Genomic DNA, 20,856 nt, shown 5'->3' on the forward strand with positions numbered 1-20,856 from the left:
TTCTTCTCTCAACGTATTTTCCCCCTACCAGGGAACTGGTGGATCACACCTGTAATCCTAGCTACTCAGGAGGTTGAGATCTGAGGCTCGCAATTCGAAGCCAGCCCAGGCAGAAAAGTGCCTGTGAGACTCTTATCTCCAAATAACCACTCAAAAATTGGAAGTGGTGCTATGGCTCAAATGGTAGAGTGCTAGTCTTGAGCACAAAGAGGCTTAGAGACAGCACCCAGGCCTTGAGTTCAAGCCCCACAACCGACAAAAGAAAATTTCCCTCTTTCTTCCTTGCTCTTCCTTCCTTTTTTCCTTCCTTTCTTTTCCTGCCTTCCTTCCTTCCCTCCCTCCCTCCCTCCCTCCCTCCCTCCCTCCCTTCCTCCCTTCCTTCTTCCGTCCTTCCTTCCTTCCTTCCTGGTATTAGAGCTTGACTTCAGGGCTTCTTGGGATCCATTTTGTTAAACTGTGTCACTTAGCATTTTTTAGTTATGCGATTTGTGGTTTCAGGTATTCATACTATTTCATCAGAACATGTCTCTCGCCATCTCTTGGATCTGCTTTTTTCTATGCTGACTTCATTCTGAGATTTTTCTGCATATGTGCTGGCAGTCCCTTCACAGCTCTGGACTTAATATCTCCAGTGGACAGATGGCATCCCTTTCCAGAAAGTTCCATTGGTCATCATTGAACCAGATGGTAGCCTTGTTCATCCTGAACAGATCAAACTAGATTTCTCATTGGCCCAATAAGGGCCATGCACTCATCCAAGTCAATCTCATCAAAGCCAAATGGACGACAGTGGGGAAGGGATGATTTCCTGAAGAAATGGGACGAATTATTACCAAATAAAGCAAGGCTAGAGGCTGAACAGGCAACAACAAATGCTTAGGACCTCACCGTTGTCATAGATGCACCTTGAACTCTGCGTGTATCACTCTACAGTAGCATTCACAGATCGGAGTCCCCAATTTGTCTGGGACTCATCTTCCATCCCACCTCCCTGAAGCAGATGCTGCTCAGAGGCGCAAATGTAACAAACAGCAACCTGTGGACTCCATCCCTTGTCCAAACACAGCCAGGAGAGGGGGAAATGCAGTTCAGCCGAGCCCTGCATCTGCAGTTTTAGCTCCTCCTACTTGAACCCAGGCTGAGAGGTAAGAGGAAATCTCCCACCCCATCTTCTCTCACAGTCACTGACACTGCATGTTCCAGGTCAAAAGCCCACATGAATTTAAGCAACTGCTGCTTATTTGAACACCTGCTATGTGCCAACATCCCATCACAGGTGACAAGGATAAGATTCATCCAGATAGGAATATCTTCATAAATAAAGGCAATTGTACACTTTAATGGGGGTGAATTTTATGACATTAATTTTTCAAAGGGGATACAGGTCTGTGGTGTGATTTCATTTATAGGAAGCACTGTGAAACCAAAAAGACATGGCTGGGGAGGAGGGCATTCAGGTGTCAGCTCACAGGCGAGGTGTGAGCTAGGGCAGAGATCGGGAAATATTATGCAGGCAGTAAACGATAGGAATGCACAGACAAGAAAAAAAGTCTGGCAATGACTTCATCATTCCTTCATGTATACTGAAGTTTAAAACGCATCCCATGTATTTACTCATAGTGATCCTTGATATGGAAAAGCAAGAAGGGATTTCTATTTCCACCTTTTTCCCTCTGGCATGCATGGTGGCGCCTGCGTGGGTCATGGAATTCTTATAATGGCTGCACATTCTTATGGCTACACAATGTGCTAAGCTAGCTTCTCCACTCCTCATTCCACCTCCACAGGCATCCCAAGAAATCATCTCTACCATCGCCATCTCCTTCACCACCATGCAGTGACTTGCCCTTGGTCATATGGTAACTGAGGGAGCAGCTTCCCTACCAAAACCATTTAATCCTTCCCCCACATCTTCAATAACGTGGGCCTATTCTTTATTCAGAGAACTAGCCGCCAATACTGATTCCTGGCTGTGGCATTTATAACTCCTTGGGACACTTACCAACTTACAGGACTGCCACACTGAGCCGTAGGCCTTTGAGTTCAGGGGCATGTCTTAAGAGTCTTTAATTTGTTCAGCAAAATATCTGACTATGGCCCAGTAAGCATGTGTTTCAAGAATGACTAAAAGGAACTCACAGCAGCAGCATGCTCGTGGCTCATGCTTATAATCTTAGCCTCTCAGGAGGCTGAGATGCAAGGATCAAGATCCATAGCCTTCAAAACATTCACATACAGTGAGACCAAAGGAGTATGCTCTCAGGAGAGGGGCACAAAGGTGCAATGCTTATGTGCCTCTAGTCCTGCAAAATAATATTGAAATGAATTCCAGAGAGTGGAAGTAAAAAATAAATTATTAAGATTTGAGGCTGGCCCAGGCAGAAAAGTCTGAGACTTATCTCCAATTAACCAGCAAAAAGCCAGAAGTACAGCTGTGACTCATGTGGTAGAGTACCAGTCTTGGGTAAAACAGCTAAGGGAGAGTACCTAGGCCCAGAGTTCAAATCCCATTACCAGTACATCAACAAGACTGAATTGTAATTGGGGTTAGACCTACCTCTTAACTGCTCCATCATCAGGAAGAGGTGGATTCACAATGCATCCCTTTTGCTTGCAGCACTTGAATTTCCAGTGGACTATTTATCTGAGATGTGGGGGTTTGCCGCCATTTTAAATGGGAATCTATTAAAGCCTTCCGCATCCCAGTAAGAGATCACTTGCTGCTGCCCATGTGGACCGGGCAATGATCTGCCCACTTCAGGGAATGCCAGAGGATCAACAGAGGCCTATGCAGTACTCAGCACAGGCACTCAGTGAAGAGCATCTGCTATGAGACCGTGATAGCCCAGGAAAGTGAAGGAAACACGTTGTCCTGGGAATGATTGGGCCTAAGGTGGCCAAGATGGGCTGCGTGGGCAGTCTCCATCCACTGCTAGTTAAGAATCAGCTAGGGAACCTTTCAACTATGGGCCCCAACTCAACATGAACCCCTTAGGCTGGGGCCCATGTATAATTTTTTCATCTCCCCAGAAGACTTCAACAGGGTAAAATTGCTCAAGCTACGAGAGCTGACAATGAGCAATAGCCTAAGGAACCTAACTGCCCAGCAAGGTAATCCCCAGGCATAAGAGAAAGACCATCTCAGCTTTCCAATTGAAAACAGTCCTGCTGGGTGCCTGTGGCTCACGCCTGTAATCCTAGCTACTCAGGAGACTGAGATCTGAGGATTTCGGTTCGAAGCCAGCCTGAGTAGGGAAGTCTGTGAGACTTTCATCTTCAATTAACTGCTAAAAAGCTAGAAAATAGCACTGTGGCTCAAAATGGTAGAGCACTGGCCTTGAGCAGCAGCAGCTCAGGAACAGTACCCAGGCCCTCAGTTCAAGGCCTAGACCCACACCAAAACAAAGAAGCAAACTAACAAAACAGAAGCCTTAAAATTGAAAACTTAACCTTTTCTGAGCCTGGGATACTGCATACTGATAAAATCCATCCCTTACTGATTAATTACCAAGTTCACAGAAAAGTAATCACTCTGGGAAGTTGTAACAAAGCTCAAGTGTTTATTAAGAATTAAAAATACTGTAAATAAGCCATACCGTTCATTTCACAGTAAACTAAACAAACCTTTTTTTTTTTTTTGGCTTTTTTTTTTTCTTGTTTTTTGTGGGGTTTTTTTTCTTTTGTTTTTCTCAGAAGGGCAAGACGACCATGAAAGAACAATATAGCTCAAAGGGAAGGGACCGTAATTACTGACAGATAGGTGGGCCTACAGCAGACCCCTCCGCCCCAACAGACCCCTTCAACTCCACAGAGTTAAAAGACTCAGCCTACACTCCCAAGCAGGGCACCCTATTCTTATGTGGACAGCTCTTAACCATTTCTCAAAAGCCCAAAGGTTCTCCTTCCTGGGACAGTAAACCTAGGTATCGTTGGGTAGGCCTCCTAAGAGCTGACCCAGATTGGACACCTAGGACAAGAACAGCAAAGGTACTGGGCCTCTGGGTGCTGTACTTTCCATTCACAGCCATCTGGACTCTTGTGTAGTCACCTCTGAAATTACAAGATGATAAGAAGAAAATTCACATCTTGGGGGTGACCCCCCACTAGCTGATTCTTTTAAAATAAGCTAAGGGGGAGGCAACTTTCCCCTTCCCTATTCAGAGCTGACACCTATGAATTTGAACCGGTTTTAAGTGGAAGACAACAAGTGAAAGGTATCTCATAAAAACTTCTGCCAAGAATATAAAAAAATACGTAAAATCAATTTTCCTTAAAGACAGTTAGAAAAAAAAAGCGCCCCCTGTTTTTTTTTAAACTTGAAATCTGTCTGCCAAACAGGTTTTTGTTTTTTGTTTTTGAGGTTCATCTGCTCCCATGAAGCCCAGTTGAAGCTGCTGTCATTCGTTTGACAGGACACACATCCTTTCTAAAAGTCACCTGTGACACAGGTGGGGCTGGGCCTTCGGGAAACCAACCCAAAGCAGAAGCAGAGACCTTAAGAAACAAACTGTGTGTGTGTGTGTGTGTGTGTGTGTGTGTGTGTGTGTGTGTGTGTGTGTGTGTGTGTGTGTGTGTGTGTGTGTGTGTGTGTGTGTGTGTGTGTGTGTGTGTGTGTGTGTGTGTGTGTGTGTGTGTGTGTGTGTGTGTGTGTGTGTGTGTTAATTACAAATAAATTAACCAGGCACAGAATACAATGGCTTGGTGTTCAGATGGCGTCTTTTGTTCTTCAAGGGGAGACAAGAAATGGGAAAGGGTCCGTGGAAAGAAACCATCACTTTTTTTTTTTTTTTTGGTCATGAGAAATGGGACGCGCCTTGCACACACACAGTCCATTTAGATCTTCTCGTGAATCTTCTCAACTTTTACAAACAACCGATCTAGATCATTCCTCAGGTCATCTAGCAAACCCTTGACTGACTCTAGATTGTTCTCGTTGGTTTCAATTTTGACTGAGTAAGCGACCAAACTGTCCACGGCAGTCCTGAGCATCTTCAAGTCTGACTCCACTTGACTCACTGAGGATTTCAGGTTGTCTAGAGAAGCAAGTTTGTCCAGGAACTCCTGAGGAGGCAGATGGGCGGCCTGGGCCTGGGCCTGGCCGAGCAGCGTGTGCACCTGCTCCTGTACTTTCTGCAGCGACTCCATGGTGCTGGGGAGCTCGCCCACACTTCTCTTCAGGTCCTCCACGTCACTGTAGAGGGCCAGCTGGGCCTCCCCCAGGCTCCGCACCGTGCCAGCCAGGGCATCCTTGTCTGCCCCAGGGGAGGACCCCAGGCCTTCTAGGTGTCCCTGGAGCATAGCCAGGCGTTGTTCGTGCTCCTGGCTCTTAGACAGGAGTGATTCTAGGCTCTCGGTCTGGCGTGCAGAGGCCACCTGAACTGAATGGACTCCGTCCTCTACACTCTGGAGCCTGGAGTCCAGTCCCTGATTCTTCTTCTGGAGAGCATCTAAGGCATTGAAGCTTTGCAAATCACCATCTTCCTGGGGCCTCTGAGCCTCGGCCTTCAGCTGGCGTAGCTCTTCTTCCAGCCTCCTGATCTCCTGGGGGAGGCGGGAGGTAGACTCCTCAGCTTGGAGGAGTTTCTCAGAAAGGGCCTGCAGGGCTGCACGCTCTGTGTCTGCCACCTCCTTGAATGCCTGCTGCTCCTGCTTGAGACTCACCAGTTCCCGCACCTCTGTGTAGATGTCAGACTCCATTGTCTGCAGCGAGCTCCTCAGGGCCTCCATGTCCCGGTCCCTGGACTTCACAGAGGTCTGTATCTTTTCCACCTCTTCCTTTAGGGCCTTCAGCTCCTGCTTGTGCCCCTTGGATTCTTCTAGAGAGGCGACCTTTGCCTTGACGTCATTAATTTCCTTCTGGCTCCTCTTCTGGACTTCGGTGAAGATGGCGATGTTGTCATTGATGGACTTGGTGAGCTCCGTCAGCCGCTCTTCCACCGTGTTCTCCAGGGACGTGAAGTCCCGCTCGCGGGCATCTTTGACCACATGGATGCCGTCCGAGAGGTCTTTGAGGATCTCGTTCTGCAGCTTCTGCAGGACTTCACTGATGCGGTTGATCTCACTCTCTCCTTGCTTCACCACCTTCTCCGTGAGGTCCTGCTTATGCTGGGAGCTTCTCAAGATGGACTCGAAGGTCCCAAACGTGGCTTGCAGAGACTGCACCTGTAACCCAAACCCAGATGTGAGCCACAGAGAAGAGAGCCTTAGTTTTACATGATATAGCTTCTCTCCCCTCCCCTCCCCTGCCCAGAATCCAACCCTAGGACCCACTCCAAGGGCTCCACCTACCCCACTCCCCCACTCCCCTCTCAGTCTGCATTTGACTAGTCCAGGAACAGGCCCACAGAAGACAAGCAGGCTGAGAAGGCAAGTCAGGACTAGAGGGGAAGGAACTTCCCCCACTGGAATTGCTGGCTATAGGAAGAGACAGACATGAAGCCCAGACCATCATACAAGGAGTGTTCACATTATTCTAGAGAGCAAGGCAGCACAGAGAGAAACAGAGATGGCAGGATCCAGTTCCCCAGACATCATCCAAACCACTGGAGACAAGTATAGCTCATCTGAAGCAATCTATTCTTCCACGGTTTAGCTTGAACCAATCAATTCTTTCTTTCTCTCCAAGATGACCCAGACTGGATTTCTAGTTCTTGTGTCTTCTAAATTTCCATAGGAAAGAAACTGAGGCATGTGGAAACACCGGGCTGGAAATTAAGAGACAAGGGTCCAGGTCTCTGCTCATCCGTTCCAGCTGTGGCATCCTCGCTAGCATTCTCCGTCCCTGTGAACACACTGCAATCTTCCTTGCTGTTACATGCTCATTCAATGCACACAAATGCTGTCCTAAAACAAGATTGATCTGAGCTCTATACTAGGAGCTGGTCTAATTGATTATACAAACGATGAACCCAGATCTTATTCTGGCATGACAATGGTGTTAGCTTCAATGCTTAACTGAAGAAAAGATTTTCTTTTAAGGGGGAGAAGGAAGAAAAGTCCACCTGGGTGTCCCTGTCTCGAGGTCTCACCACCATTTCCGAAAAACATGGAAGCCAGGAGTGTGCTGTGATGCCAAACCCACAATGCTGGAAAAGTCACAGGAGAAATGATCCTTGCCAATATTCAGCGACTGGCATTTTGAAAATGGGGAAGATGTAAAATAAAAAGCTTCTGCACAGCTAAAGCGATCGCAACCAAGCTAGAAAGACAACCAACTAATTGGGAAAAAATATTTACCAGCAATATATCAGACAAGGGGTCAAGATCCAGTATATACAGGGAACTCAAGAAACTAATCCCTCCCAGACTTAACAAACCAATTACTAAATGGGCAAGGAAACTAAAGAGAGACTTCTCAGATGAAGAAACAAAAATGGCAAAGAAACACATGAGAAAATGTTCACCATCCCTGGTTGTGAAGGAAATGCAAATAAAGACAACCCTGAGATACCACCTTACCCCAGTCAGAATGTCCCACATCCACAAGTCAGCCAACGACAAATGCTGGAGGGGATGTGGAGAAAAAGGAACCCTATTACACTGCTGGTGGGAATGTACACTTATACAACCACTTTGGAAAGCAGTCTGGAGGGTCCTCAGAAAGCTAAATATTGACCTCCCTTACGACCCAGTCATACCACTTCTAGGCATCTACCCTGAACAACAGGAACCAATATACAAGGACACGTGCACCTCCATGTTTATTGCAGCACTGTTCACAATAGTTAGGATATGGAAACAACCCAGATGCCCCACCACAGATGAATGGATCCAAAAATTGTGGTATCTATACACAATGGAATATTATGCAGCCATTAGAAATGACAAAATAATGGCATTTGCAGGGAAATGGATGGAGCTAGAAGGAATCATGTTGAGCGAGGTAAGCCAAGAGCAAAGAGACAAACGGTACATGGTCTCCCTGATAAGTGGATGTTAAATCCAAAACGTTAGGTGATACGACAAAATTAACAGGACTTAAGAAACAAAGAACCTCTCCTCATCTGGTCAAACCACTACTAAATAACCCAATGCTGCTGATCACATATGGTGTATATGTGTACACCGCTATATGTTATAGACGGTGATAGACAATTTGCTCCAGGAAAGTTAGAATGAGTTTGTGATTTTAAATGAGCATCACTATCCCACAATACTGTGAAATTTGGGAAATTATGTAATCACTTAATCACAAAAAAAAAAAAAAAACACCAAAAAATTGGAAATGGTGCGATGGCTCAAGTGGTAGAGCATGAGCCTTGAGCTGAATTGCTCAGGGACAGCGCCCAGGCCTAGAGCTCAAAAGAGAGAGAGATCTTTCATGTGATTGTTTCTAACATATTTATAAGATTATGTCTTTGTTGCTTTGTATGTCCCTCCCCCATGGTATAACCCCTGCTTTCACTATATATTATGTTGGTATATGTGGAAGGGAAGGGAAAAAACAAATCGTTAAAACAGGGATACAGGAGGACCCATTACAACAATGAGATGTACAAGTCATTATGTTGAAAAACAAACTTTACAACTTTGGTGGGGGGGGCCAAGGGGGGGGAGGATGGGAAGGAGAAACAAAGGAGGAGGCTACAATGCTTGATAAGAAATGTACTCATTATCTTGCCCATGTAATTGTAACCCCCTCTGTACAGTATTTTCACAATAAAAAAAGAAAGAAAGTGGGGAAGATAGAAAGTATTATGGATTAAATGGAATTTAAACCGAGTGACTCATACTCCTAGCTACTCAGGAGGCTGAGAACTTCAAGACTGAAATTGAAAGCCAGTCAAGGGGGAAAAGTCCAGAGACTCCATCTCCAAAATAGCTAGCAAAAAGTTGGACTGCAGGCACAACTCAAGTAATAGAGTACCAGCTGAGTAAATAAGCTGAGCAAGTGCAAAGTCTTAAATTCAATCTCGGAACTGATTTTTTTAAAAAAAAAGGACCAGAAGGATTTTCAATAAAATATAACGTGTAGATATTACATAGATTCTGTTCAAGTCAAACATTAGGAAGACAACCTGGGGGAGAAGTGAGGAGATTTGACTATTAAATGATGAACAAGAACCATTAACTTTGACAGGTGCCAGGTGCTGTGTTTGGTCAAAGGAAATAAACATGGTATCACACACCTGTAATCCCAGATACACAGAAAGGAAGAACCTGAGTTTGAGGCCAGGTGGAACAATATTATAAGATCTTCATTTCAGAAACAAAAAAAACCAACAACCCCCCCAAAAAAAGAAAATCAAGGCTCACCATGGCGGTGCATGCCTCTAATGCCAACTATGAAGGAAGCAGAGATGGTGGTTGAAGGGCAGCCTGGGGCAGGAGGGAGTGGGGAGGGGGGGACACACAGTAGTTAGTGAGACACGATCTCAAAAAACAAGCTAGGGCTAGAAGTACAGCTTAAGCAGTACATCCATTGCCTGGCAAGCATGGATCCCTGGGAGTTCAAACCTCATGACCTCCCAAAGGGGGCAGGGGGGTGGGGCAAAAGGAGACCGCAGTGCATGCAGAGATCAAAGAAGAAGCCAGGTATGATGAAGCTTGTAATACCAGTTATCCAGGAGGTAAAGATAGAAGGATGGTGGTCTAAGCCTGTGGCAAAAGTGTGGAAACTCTAGCTAAAAAGTAACAAATGCACAAAAGACTAGGGGTATAGCTCATGTGATAGAGAGCAGCATGCCCAGCAAGAACAAGGCCGAGTTCATATCCTAGAAACACACACAGATACAGATATAGATACAGATACAGATATATAGATACACACACACACACACACACACACACACACACACACACACACACACACACACACACACACACACACACACACACACACACACACACACACACACACACACACACACACACACACACACACACACACACACACTGAAAGGAAGAAAAGAAACTAGCTCCCTGCCCCTCCCTATCAACCCACCCCAGTTCCACATGACTCTGGTCTGCCAGGGCAACACAGGCCTAGAAGTGAGCTGCCAACATGTTCTGAATCCCTAGACCTCCGTGCCCCTAGTCAGTCTTCACAGTAAGGGCAGGCTGCTCTACTCAGATGATTGGAGCCACTTTTCAAGAGCAACTAGAGAACAAGACAGGCACCCAATAGGACCATGTGAGCACCCAACAGATGCAGAATGGTTCAGGGTGAGACTGCTCTAAATCCAGCCAGGAAAATGGAAGGAGGACTAGGGATGGAATCAAACAGTTAAAATGTTGACAGTTATTCAAACAAGAGTCTGTTCTATTGCTCTCTTCTTTTGTTTATACTGGAATACAACAATGATCTGAGGTCTTTTGCTTTTTTGAAGTACATCGGCTCTGGAGTCAACTACCTAGGCTCAAATCCTAGCTCTGATACTTTCAGGCTGGGGCAATCTTGGGCAAGTTACAGAGCCTTGGTTTGTTCAGCTGCATGAAAGGAACAAAAATAGTACCTGGACTCACAGGACTGTCACTGTGAGAATTAGGTGAATTCACATATGTAAGCTGCATAACTGCCTAACACACAATGGCTGCTCGACCCATGGCCACTATTGTCTTTCTCAGTGTTTCAGTGTTTTGTATTTATTCTGAAGTACCTCAGGAGCCTGGAGATACCTAGCACCATTCTTATTAGCTTCAAGGCCAAAGGGCAGAATCTACAAAACACAATGTGAAACAGGGTTCCTGGGCTCTAGGCTCTAGTTCTAGCCAAACCAACCACCACTCAGTGAACTCAAAGAAGTCACCTCCACTCCCCGCATCCAGTTCCTCATCTGCTAGCAAACAGGACACTCAAGTCCCTTCTATCCACTGCAATCTCTGATTTTAAGATAGATTATGCTAAGGTAGTTAGGGACTCCAGAATAGTAGAAAACTAACTGCCAAACTAAACACAACCTGGGGCATACAGGGATTCTGAGAAGTACTAGGGAGAGCTGATTCCTAAAACCACACTACAAAATCAGTCTGTTGTAGCATCGTGCTCAAAACAGAAGTGAGAGTGAGTGAGCCTGGTACCTGTAACATGGCAAGTGAGCAACCAGTGCTTTTTCAATGAACTAAAGAATTCAGAGCAAAACTTAAATGATGAAGACTAAGACAGTCCATTTCCCACCTAGTCCCCAGCTCCTTCCCCTAACCTGGGCTAACACATTACAAATGATTTGGAAGGGGCTGGGAAGGTGGCTCAGTGGTAGAGCGCTTGCCTTGCATGCCTGAGGCCCTGGGTTCGATTCCTCAGCACCACATAAGCAAAAAGAAAAAAAAAGCCGGAAGTGGCGCTATGGCTCAAGTGGTAGAGCGCTAGCCTTGAGCTGAAGAGCTGAGGGACATCGCCCAGACCCAGAGTTCAGGCCCCATAACCGGACCAAAAAAAAAAACAAATGGTTTGGAAGGTGATTCTATCCAAAATTAGAGATGGAACCAAACCAACCCACCCCCAGTACTCTTAAAAGCAAACATACAGTGAAGATGTTGTGAGTTGTTTATCAATATAGGTAGAGACCTCATATTAATCTGTATGTATGGGATATGTCTATTCTCCCAACATATGTGCAATACCTGCTATGTGGACAGTGCTGGGTAAGATGCTAGAGATAAAATTATGGCTAGAATAGGATCCCTGTCCTCAAGGAGCCTGGCTGGGGTGGTAGGTAGGTGCCCTGGGTATCCATGATGGCTGAAGTTTAATGGGGAACCCCAATAACTATTCAAAGTGTTAGCTAGTTTATTTTTAAAGAAAAGACAAGAAAGGAAGGAAATAGGCACTGGTGGCTCACACCTGTAATTCGACTCAGGTAGGAAAGTTCATGAGACTCTTCTTACCTCCAATTAACCAAGAAGGCAGAAGTGGAGCTGTGGCTTAAGTGGTAGAGCATTAGCCTTAATTAAAAAAAATAATAAGGGACAGTGCCCAGATCCTAAATTCAAGCCCCAGAACTGGCACAAACAAAGAGTTTAATTGTTTGAGAAGAGCCTCAAAATCCCAGGAGATGCTGATTTCAGAACCTGAAGATTTATGCCTGACACGCTGTCCTGTGTCTGCCTAACAAGCTCTGACATGATCAGACAAAAGCACGTTCCAAGTGCACTGAGAACCTAGAAGAGGGGCTGGCTGACTCCATCTGCACAATCAAGACTAGCAGACGAAGAAACACAACCACAGAAGTCACTCTCCCACATAAGCACTTCTCATTAAACTGCCCTTACCAGCCTAAGCTGCCCCATCTGCGCAAACACACGAACTGGTACCTGCCTCCGAGGATGGCTGGGAGAGCTGCCAGCAAGGCTATGAAGCACTTAATTGAATGTCTAGCCCACGGTGAATACTAATTACGAATAAGACTAAGGACAGAATCTCACCCCCAGCTAAATCTCAAGAGTTATGCCAGAGTTCAACCCTAGGTGTCAGCAAACCAATCATGAATGACTGGCTCCTTGATACAAAATAACTCACACAGTGGCTATCTGGACTAGGCAGAAGGGACCAGATACTGTGCCAGATCCTAACCCTGTTCTGGGCAGGCTGAGGCTCCAAGTCAAACATTTAATTGGACCCCTACAATGTACCGGGGGAAATAATAAACAGCGAAGTGGTGAAGAGGGTTCTAGTAGTTACACCTCAGTTTGAGTCCTAGCTCTGCGGCTTACTGTGTCTCCATGCAGTTCCATGGCCTCTTCACATTCTTGCTCTGGGAAATGGGCTAGCAAGAGCACTTAACGTCTCAGAATTCTTCTCAGAGTCAAAAGAGATGATGCATTTTCAAGTACTTAGCCTAGTGCCTGCCACATAGGAAACGCACAATAAATATATGACACTGAATTTGATCGCTTGATTATACTAATTAAAAGAAAGGTGGTAGGGTCACTAGTTAAACAACTGTAGAGCCATGATGATTCTCAAAACTCTGGGTATCGTCTGGGAATGTGGCTTAGTGGTAGAGTGCTTGCCTAGCATGCATGAAGCCCTGGGTTCAACTGCTCAGTACCACATACACAGAAAAGGCTGGAAGTGGTGCAGTGGCTCAAGTGGTAGAGTGCTAGCCTTGAGCAAAAGAAGCTCAGGGACAGTGCCCAAGTCCTGAGTACAAGTTGCAGGACTGACAACAACAACAACAAAAATTGGATATCACCTTTCTGTTGTGTGTGGATGGGAAACTGAGCCCCAGAGACCAAAGTGATCTGCACACAGCTGTACTGAAGAATTGCTAAGAGCCAAAAGGGAGGAACTGACAGAGAGACAGGGAGAAGTACAGAGGCAACACCTAATGGCAACTTAGATTCTAGACCTCAGCTTCCAACTTCCCTCTCTCACAATTTCCTAAATGTGACTCTGCATGGCAGAGTCCCTCAGTGAAAGATCTCACCGCTCCTGGTGTGTTTTTCACATTCCTTATCAACACTGGATCACCAACTAAATGGGAATTCAGGCCTAGGGAAATTCCACACCCTCCATCAACCATAGGGGTGTTACACCTATTTACATACTGCTCCACAAGTATGAGGTGTCCTTGTGCTCCTCCAAACGCTCCACAGGGCCTACGCAATCATATGACTAACAGCCTTCAATAAATATTATGATTGATTAGCAAAGTAGGTGGATGAAAGAGAGGAAGTGGGTTAGTGATTAGACTTCGGTGGGATGTCTTTTTTTTTTTTTAAGGATTTGACATTCATGCTAGGCAAAGCAGCACTGCCTACTGAATTCCCTTAGAGAAGTCACCTCCCTGGGCCTGCAGCACTTAAGCAGGCTGACTCATTCTGGTTGCTCTACCAGTCTTAAGAGGAAATTCCTAATGCTGCACACTCAACCCAAGTAGAGAGACTTGGCAAGACCAGCAGCATGCTGGGAAAAGGAGACAGCAGTTCTGGGCTCAGAAGTGGCGGGATTTTTTGTTTCAGTCCTCCAACTGACTTTCATTGAGTGGTGACGTGGGTGGAGGATGGAGGAAGAAATGGGAAGGGAACGGCTGCCCTTGGTCTGGTGAAACTACATAAGGGTTGTACAATTATATCTTGGGAGTTGGAATCCAGTCATCTCTGAAATAGGACCCAGGGGCACCCTGACTAGTCAGTGGCCCAGATTTTCTCATCGGATCTGCCATACATCAGCTGGGAGGGAGGAGGGGGGAGACATTTGGTAATTCACTGACTCTCTCTAAATCTCAATTTTCTAGTCTGGAAAATGGAGTCAAAACTGCCTGTCTGTCCACCCTCCCTACCTTTCCAGGATTGCTCTGGGGATTGGATAATACACGGGAGAGCTCTGCAAACCCCGATTAATGGCTCTACCAGTACTATATGTGACCTAATATTTTTGGTCTCTCCTTCCCAGCAAAACTGAAGTAGATGACTTCAAAGGGCTAGGAAAGGGTCCAAGGAACCTAAAGATAGGAAATATTTCATCTGAGCTTAGCAAACGACTGAGCATATTAGCTTTTCCTTCCCCCTGGCTCTCAGGCGCTGGTCAGAGCTGGCTGAGAAGTCTCCACCGGCCGGGCGGAGGTGCAGGCCTTGCCCCGGGATGCGCTGGCATCCCTTCCAACCTCCTTTTCAGACAACTCTGCTCAATCAGCGGTTCCTAATCCAAAAAGAATGAGCTCCCCAGGGCCTGCCGGCTTCCTTATAGGTCACTGCTAATGTTCGGTGACAGGCCCTTGACCCACCCTCCCTGGACGGCCTGGCCATCCACCAGAGGTCCATCCCCAGGGCCCCTTCTCCGCGGCCATTGACAAACAGGGTCTGGGACAGCTCGGGGAGCGAGGGGCCGGTGGGGAGGGGGGGGCGGGCTGGACCCCCACCCCCCAAGGAAAGGCAAAGGATCTGACCACCGGGCCTGGGCAGGGCCCACAGCCGAGAGGACACGAGGAGGTGGGGAGGCGGTGGCGGAGGGGGGGAGGGGATCGGGACAGGGGGGTGCGGGGGTGGGGGCACCCACCTTCTGCTCGACGCCCTGAAAGCCCTGGCTCAGCTCCTCCCGCTGCCGGGAGAAGTCCTGGTGGCTGCTCTGGACCTGCTGGACCTTGTCCAGGACGTGGTGGACGCACCAGCCGGAGAAGGCGACGGCGGCCACCGGGGCGAGGTAGAAGAGGAGGTGGAGCGCCCGGCCGAGGCGGCGCGGGCCGGCGGAGGACGCGGCGGCCGCGGCGGCGGAGCGGGCGCCCCCGCGGTGGCCGCCCCGGCCGTGCGCCGGGGTCTGCGGGTGCTGCTGCGGGTGCGGCGCGGGCGGCGGCGGCTGCTGCGGCGCCGGCGGCGGCTTCCTGGCCACGTCATCCGCGCCGCCCGACGGGTGGGCGCCCTTCTCCGAGGGGCTCGCGGCGCCGTGGCCGCCCTTGGAGCCCCTTTGTTTGGCCGAGGGCATGGCGGCGGCGGCGGCGGCGGCGGCGGCGGCGGGGCCCGCGGCTCCGAGGCGAGCGGCGCGGGGCGCGGGGCTCTCGCTCGGGATCCCCCGGGGCTGGGCGACGGGCACGCGTGGAGGGAGCGCGGCGGCGGCGGCGGCGGCGGGCGTCGGAGCGGCGGGGAGCGCGGGCGGCGGGCGGGGTAGGAGGCCGCGGGGCGGAGGGGAGGGAGAGGGGAGGAGGAGGGAGGGCTGAGAGGGAGGGGGCCTCCGCCGCGCCGACCCCGCCTCCCGGGCAGGGAGAGCCTGCCACGCACGCGGCCGGCCCGCGGCCCCGCCCCCCGCCGCCACGACCCCACCGAGGGCGGGACGCGGACGTGGGAAGGCGGGAGCCGGGCCCGCCGGGGTCCACGGGGCCGCGGCGGGGCTGGGGGCGGGGAGCTGGGCGGGGAGCAGGGGCGGGGCCTGGGCCCCCCCCATCTCCGATCCCGCGGCAGCCGTGGGGGGGGGGGCGGGGGAGGGGCCCAGCAGGAGCACCCCCCCCTTCCTTCCCGATCTGTACGTGGAAGGAAGTGGAGGGGCTCCCGGAGTGGGAGTGGGGGGAGGGGGGCGAGGGCTGTCGCACCGGGGCTGGGGGGGGCTGCACGGTGGCCCAGCCTTAGCCAGTGCCACCCACCCCCCTTCCTTCCTGATCTGTACGTGGAAGTGGAGGGGCCCTCGGAGTGCGAGTGAGGAGCGGGCGCACGCCCCACTCTTCCCAATGCGGGGCTCGAGCTGGGCTGGAGTGCGGGGAGGGGGGCTGGGGGGCGGGGGGGGGGCGGCTGGGGGCTGGGGTGCAGGGGGCGTCTGGGGGCTGGGCTGGGGGGGTCTGTCCCCAGGCCGTCTGCAGAGGAGAGGTGGACCTGTCTCTCCCCCAGGGTTTGAAGGCAGAGGCCCTAAGGGTTACCTACTGCGCAGTGGAAGGTGTTTGGCTAAGAGTGAGCGAAGGGTCTTGGACTGCAGTCAGTCTGTCCATTACACGGTACCTGTTAGCCCAGCTAGTGTGCAGAGGACAGCTCTTCTCCTGACTCGCTTTTCATTTAGGGGAGGGGGCTCCCAGGGGTGGTTCACAGCTCCTACACAAGACCAGCTCCCAGCTCCGTGCCCAGAAGCCCCCCCCCCCTTACCCAGATCACGGTTATCACCCTCACTTTCGGAGAAGGGAATAGGATCATGTCGTGTCCTGTGCTTTAACAATTTACATGTGTTCTTAAAACCCTGAAAGGGAATATTTTTGCCATTTTATAGGAGAGGGAAACTGAGGCTAAATCTCCTCTACCCTTCCACCCCCAACTGATTGGCTCAAGGTCACACACACAGCTATGATTTGAACCTAGATCTGCTCCTGCCAAAGCCCGTGGGGCTCCCTTGCCGCCGAATGGGAAGGAAACTGGGACCCACAGAAGTTAAGCAACTTGCCCACTCTTGCTCAAGGTGGTTACTTCCCCTGGCAAGGGCAAGGCTCCACTGCTTTTCCCCCTGCACCTGGTCCCTGGCGTGTGTTGGGCCTGTATAATGGGAATGAATGCTGTCTATACCCTCTTCTGCCTGGACCTTTTTTTCAAACTGTTTAAGGGGGGAGGGGAAATACTTCCAGTCTCAAGGCCAAGTGCAAGTGACACAATTTCATGCTTTCCTTCTAATAACGCTAACTCAACACCTTTTGCAGGAATTAGCCAATACTGAAACAAGAGGCAGTTCTGTATGTTAATTCACTATAGCAAAGCTTTGTTGAGGCCCCACTGTTTGCTACACAGATGTTTGTAAACTACCAATCTCCCTTGAGAACAGAAAGAGACTATTGCTTATACTTCTCTTTGTATCTCACCTCATAAAACTCTTTAAAAACAAATCTAGTGAATGAATGAACACATTTGTGCTTGCCCTCAAGAAATCTGCAGTGCATTTGGAGCAATAGGCAGGCACATGTTAAGGGCTTGATATATAAGAGATGAGAATATATAGATCAAGAAAAACTTGGAAAGCAAACCTTGGGCTGTACACAGGACATAGACTGAATGATCTGAAGAATGGATTTGCATAGGAAGTGATCAGGGAGGTTATTTCTGGGGCAGAAATGGGGTGAATCCAGGACACCTGCCTTGCACGAAGGGTGTGTGCATACAGAGATGAGCTGGGTGGAGTAGGTTCAGATTTCAGAGGCCAGGCCAGGCAGGCTGAAGACTCACTATTAGTGTGAAGACCTGAATAGATTAGAGCAGGTTCTAATCCAACATAATCTTCTGTCCCAGCTAGACAGGAACAACCTAACATCAGCCAACATCAGGAGCTCAAGAAGAAGCCTTCTGCTCCTACAGGGCACAGGAGCCTTGATCTGCAGAGTAGCAGATGGCAAAGGAAAACAGAAGAATAGTTCATCAGAAGATGCTCAGAAAAGCCTTGTTCAGCTAAGTGTGAATTGCAGTTAAACTCTCTAGTGCACAAAAAGAGATCACCCTCCTTAAAGCATCCATCCCTGTTAGAGCAGAGCAGTTGATAATGCAGAGCTGCAGCCCAGCCACACTGTGGCCTAGGAGACAGGAGCCCTGCCTGCTTTTTGAACCCAGGCTCTGCCAACCGAATTCTATGACCTTGGAAGGTGTCCCTAACACACACACCCTGCCTCTATTTCAAGGTCATCCCTTCTGCAAATTTCACCTCTAAAGCTGTTACAGGGCTCTGGTTGCTCAAACCTGTAATCCTATCTACTTAGGATGCTGAGAGCTGAGGATCATGATTTGAAGCCAGCCCCAGCACAAAAGTCTCTAAGACTCTTACCTCCAATAAAGTTCCAAAAAAGCCAGAAGTGGAGTTATGACTCAAGTGGTAGAGCACTAGCCTTCAGGGACAGTAACTAGGCCCTGAGTTCAAGCCCCCAGACCAGCACAAGAAGTAAAGGGAAGAGAAGGGAAGGGGAGTGGAGAGGAAGGAAGGAAAAGGGGGGAAGGAAAGGGAAAGGAAGGGGAAAGAAAACAAGATCTTTTCTATTTGGTACATCTCTTATTGGTACATCTCTTAGGGAAAATGATCATCTGTTATCAAACCTAGTTCACACACACACACACACACACACACACACACACATTTATATACTGGGGCTTGAAGTCAGGGCCTTGCCTCTCACTTGGGTTTTTCACTCAAGCCTGTTGCCCTACCATTTGAACTACACTTCCATTTCTGGCTTTTTGTTAGTTTCTTGGAGATAAGAGTCTTTTTTATTTGTTTGCCCAGGCTGGTTTCAAATGGTGATTCTCAGATCTCAGCCTCCTGAGTAGTAGGATTATAGGTATGCGCCATGGGTGCCTGTATCATACTTAATATCATTTTAAAGTCGATAAACTGCAAGCTAGCGATGAGAGCTGACAGTGCGTCTGGGCGGCTTGCCTCTGTTGAACACTAGATGAACTGGAAATAGGCCAGGGTAGTGTTCCCACTGCCAGTTTCCTTCTCACCCTTTTCCTCCAGGATGCAGTGACTGTAAGAGTTATGGCACAGTCTCTGGCAAAAAAAAGACTTTGGGGTCAGATCTACAACTGATTCTATTGTGACCTCTCCAAACCCCAGTGTTTTCATCTAGAAGATGGGAGAAATAAGAACTAACGTCACCAGATTGCCATGAGAATTCAATGAGACACCATGTGATAGATACCAGGTTCCTAGCAAATCTCGGTGATGCTGGACTTGCGACTGCTGTCTGCAGAGGCACCGGGGTCTTTCGCAGAGCTGCTGTGTCCACATTTCAATGATTTCCTTTCATCATTATTTCTTGCAGCTCCCAACTCCATACGTGGCTTACAAACCGCAGGCTATGGTGTGTTTAACTTTAAAAAGCAGACAGTGTGTTCCTATGAAGTAGGGCTACACCCAGAGGAGGCTGTGAGCGGTCATGAAGTATGCTTTCTGCCCTGCTCTGTGGTCTTGGAGCCCGTCCCCTGTCCCTTTTACTGAGTGAGTACAGCATACTTTTTTTTTTCCTTTTTCCTGCTGACATCATCTCCTGCATTCATTTTCCTCCTCTTCTGCCCTAAAGCCTGAAGAATAAATTTGGGTAGAGAAGAGGAGGAGCCTGAGACATCCCTTCCAGGCATCCAGCTGTGCCAGGAAGTGCCTCCATAAACCCTTTGACTGCCTGGACCATAAATTATAAGGTGGAGCCTGCTGCCTAATGGTTTCCCACATTTCAGTTAGAATGACTAAATAGAAAGTCCCCAGGAATGTGGATCACCTCTTCTCTATTCTGGGCTCCCAGAGGCCCAACCATGCCAATCGTAATCCCAAATGCTCTCCAAACAAGGGTGGAGACCCTTCAGAATTTGGTTTTGGAAAGCTAGGACCACCCTCTTGTCTTTCTCCTTTTTTCTATCCAGTGTGATATAATAGCAAATCTTGTTAGCTTTGTCTTCAAGTCATATCTAGCATCTCCTATGACCTGTACCATGAGCTACACAACTGATACAAGCTGCCAGCAGCTCACATCCGGGTTACTGAAATACCCTCCAGACTGGCTTCCCATTTCAGCTGTTGTTGACCTGACATCTGTTGTACATACAAGACCCAGTATGAGCCAGGCACTGATGGCGCATGCCTGTAATCCTAGCTACTCAGGAGTCTAAGATCAGAGAACTGAGTTGCAAAGCCAGCTCCAGCAAACAAATTTGAATGACTCTTATATCACAATTCACCAGCAAAAAAGCCAGAAGTAGAGGTATGACTCAAGTGGTAGAGCACCTTGAGTAAAAAAGGCAATCAAGGTCTGGGAAGATGGCTCAGTGGTAGAGCGCTTGCCTTGCATGCCTGAGGCCCTGGGTTCGATTCCTCAGCACTACATAAGCAAAATGAAAAAAGCCAGAAGTGGCGCTGTGGCTCAAGTGGTAGAGCACTAGCCTTTAGCTGAAGAGCTGAGGGACAGTGCCCAGGCCCCAGTGTTCAGTGCCCAGTGTTCAGGCCCCACAACTGGACCCAAAAAAAAAGGCAATCAAGAGCAAGAGGCCCTGCATTCAAGTCCCAGTACTGCCCCTCCCACCAATTTAATAAAAGAGCCAGCATGGTTTCATCAAAACAAGAGATCCTGGCCTACCTCTTTCCAGAGGATTTTTGTGCCTGTGTGTGCCAACCGTGGGGCTTGAACTCAGGACCTGAACACTTCCCTGAGTGTTTTTGTTCTAGGCTAGCACTTGAGCCACATCTCCACTTTCAGCTTTTGGGTAATTATTTGGAGGTAAGAGTCTCACAGACATTACCAACCAGGCTGGTTTCAAACCTGGATTCTCATATCTTAGCCTCTTGAGTAGCTAGGCTGCGTGTCCAGCTTATCTTTCCAGAAGGTTTGTTGTTGTTGTTGTTTGGTCATGGGCTTGAACTCAGGGCCTGGGAGCTGTCCCTGAACTCTTTTTGAGCCACAGCACTACTTGTGGCTTCTGAGTGGTTAACTGGAGATAAGAGTCTCATGGGGACCTCTCTGTCCAGGCTGGCTTTGAACT

At 48.7% G+C, this 20,856-nt stretch overlaps 1 protein-coding gene across 1 annotated transcript; it reads right to left on the reverse strand.

The window, feature by feature from the left end:
- Window positions 1-3,540: 3,540 nt before the first annotated feature.
- On the reverse strand, window positions 3,541-15,455 carry Ckap4 (cytoskeleton associated protein 4). The gene is made up of 2 exons (XM_070014377.1): window positions 14,939-15,455; window positions 3,541-6,162 (listed from the first exon to the last, which is right to left on the reverse strand). Exons 1-2 carry the CDS (start codon window positions 15,359-15,361, stop codon window positions 4,834-4,836), a joined length of 1,752 nt encoding a protein of 583 aa, XP_069870478.1. The 5' UTR covers window positions 15,362-15,455; the 3' UTR covers window positions 3,541-4,833.
- Between the last annotated feature and the right edge of the window lie 5,401 nt (window positions 15,456-20,856).

Source organism: Dipodomys merriami, unplaced genomic scaffold (genome assembly GCF_024711535.1).
Source record: "Dipodomys merriami isolate MVZ:Mamm:240054 unplaced genomic scaffold, mDipMer1.0.p SCAF_97, whole genome shotgun sequence".
NCBI lineage: Eukaryota > Metazoa > Chordata > Mammalia > Rodentia > Heteromyidae > Dipodomys > Dipodomys merriami.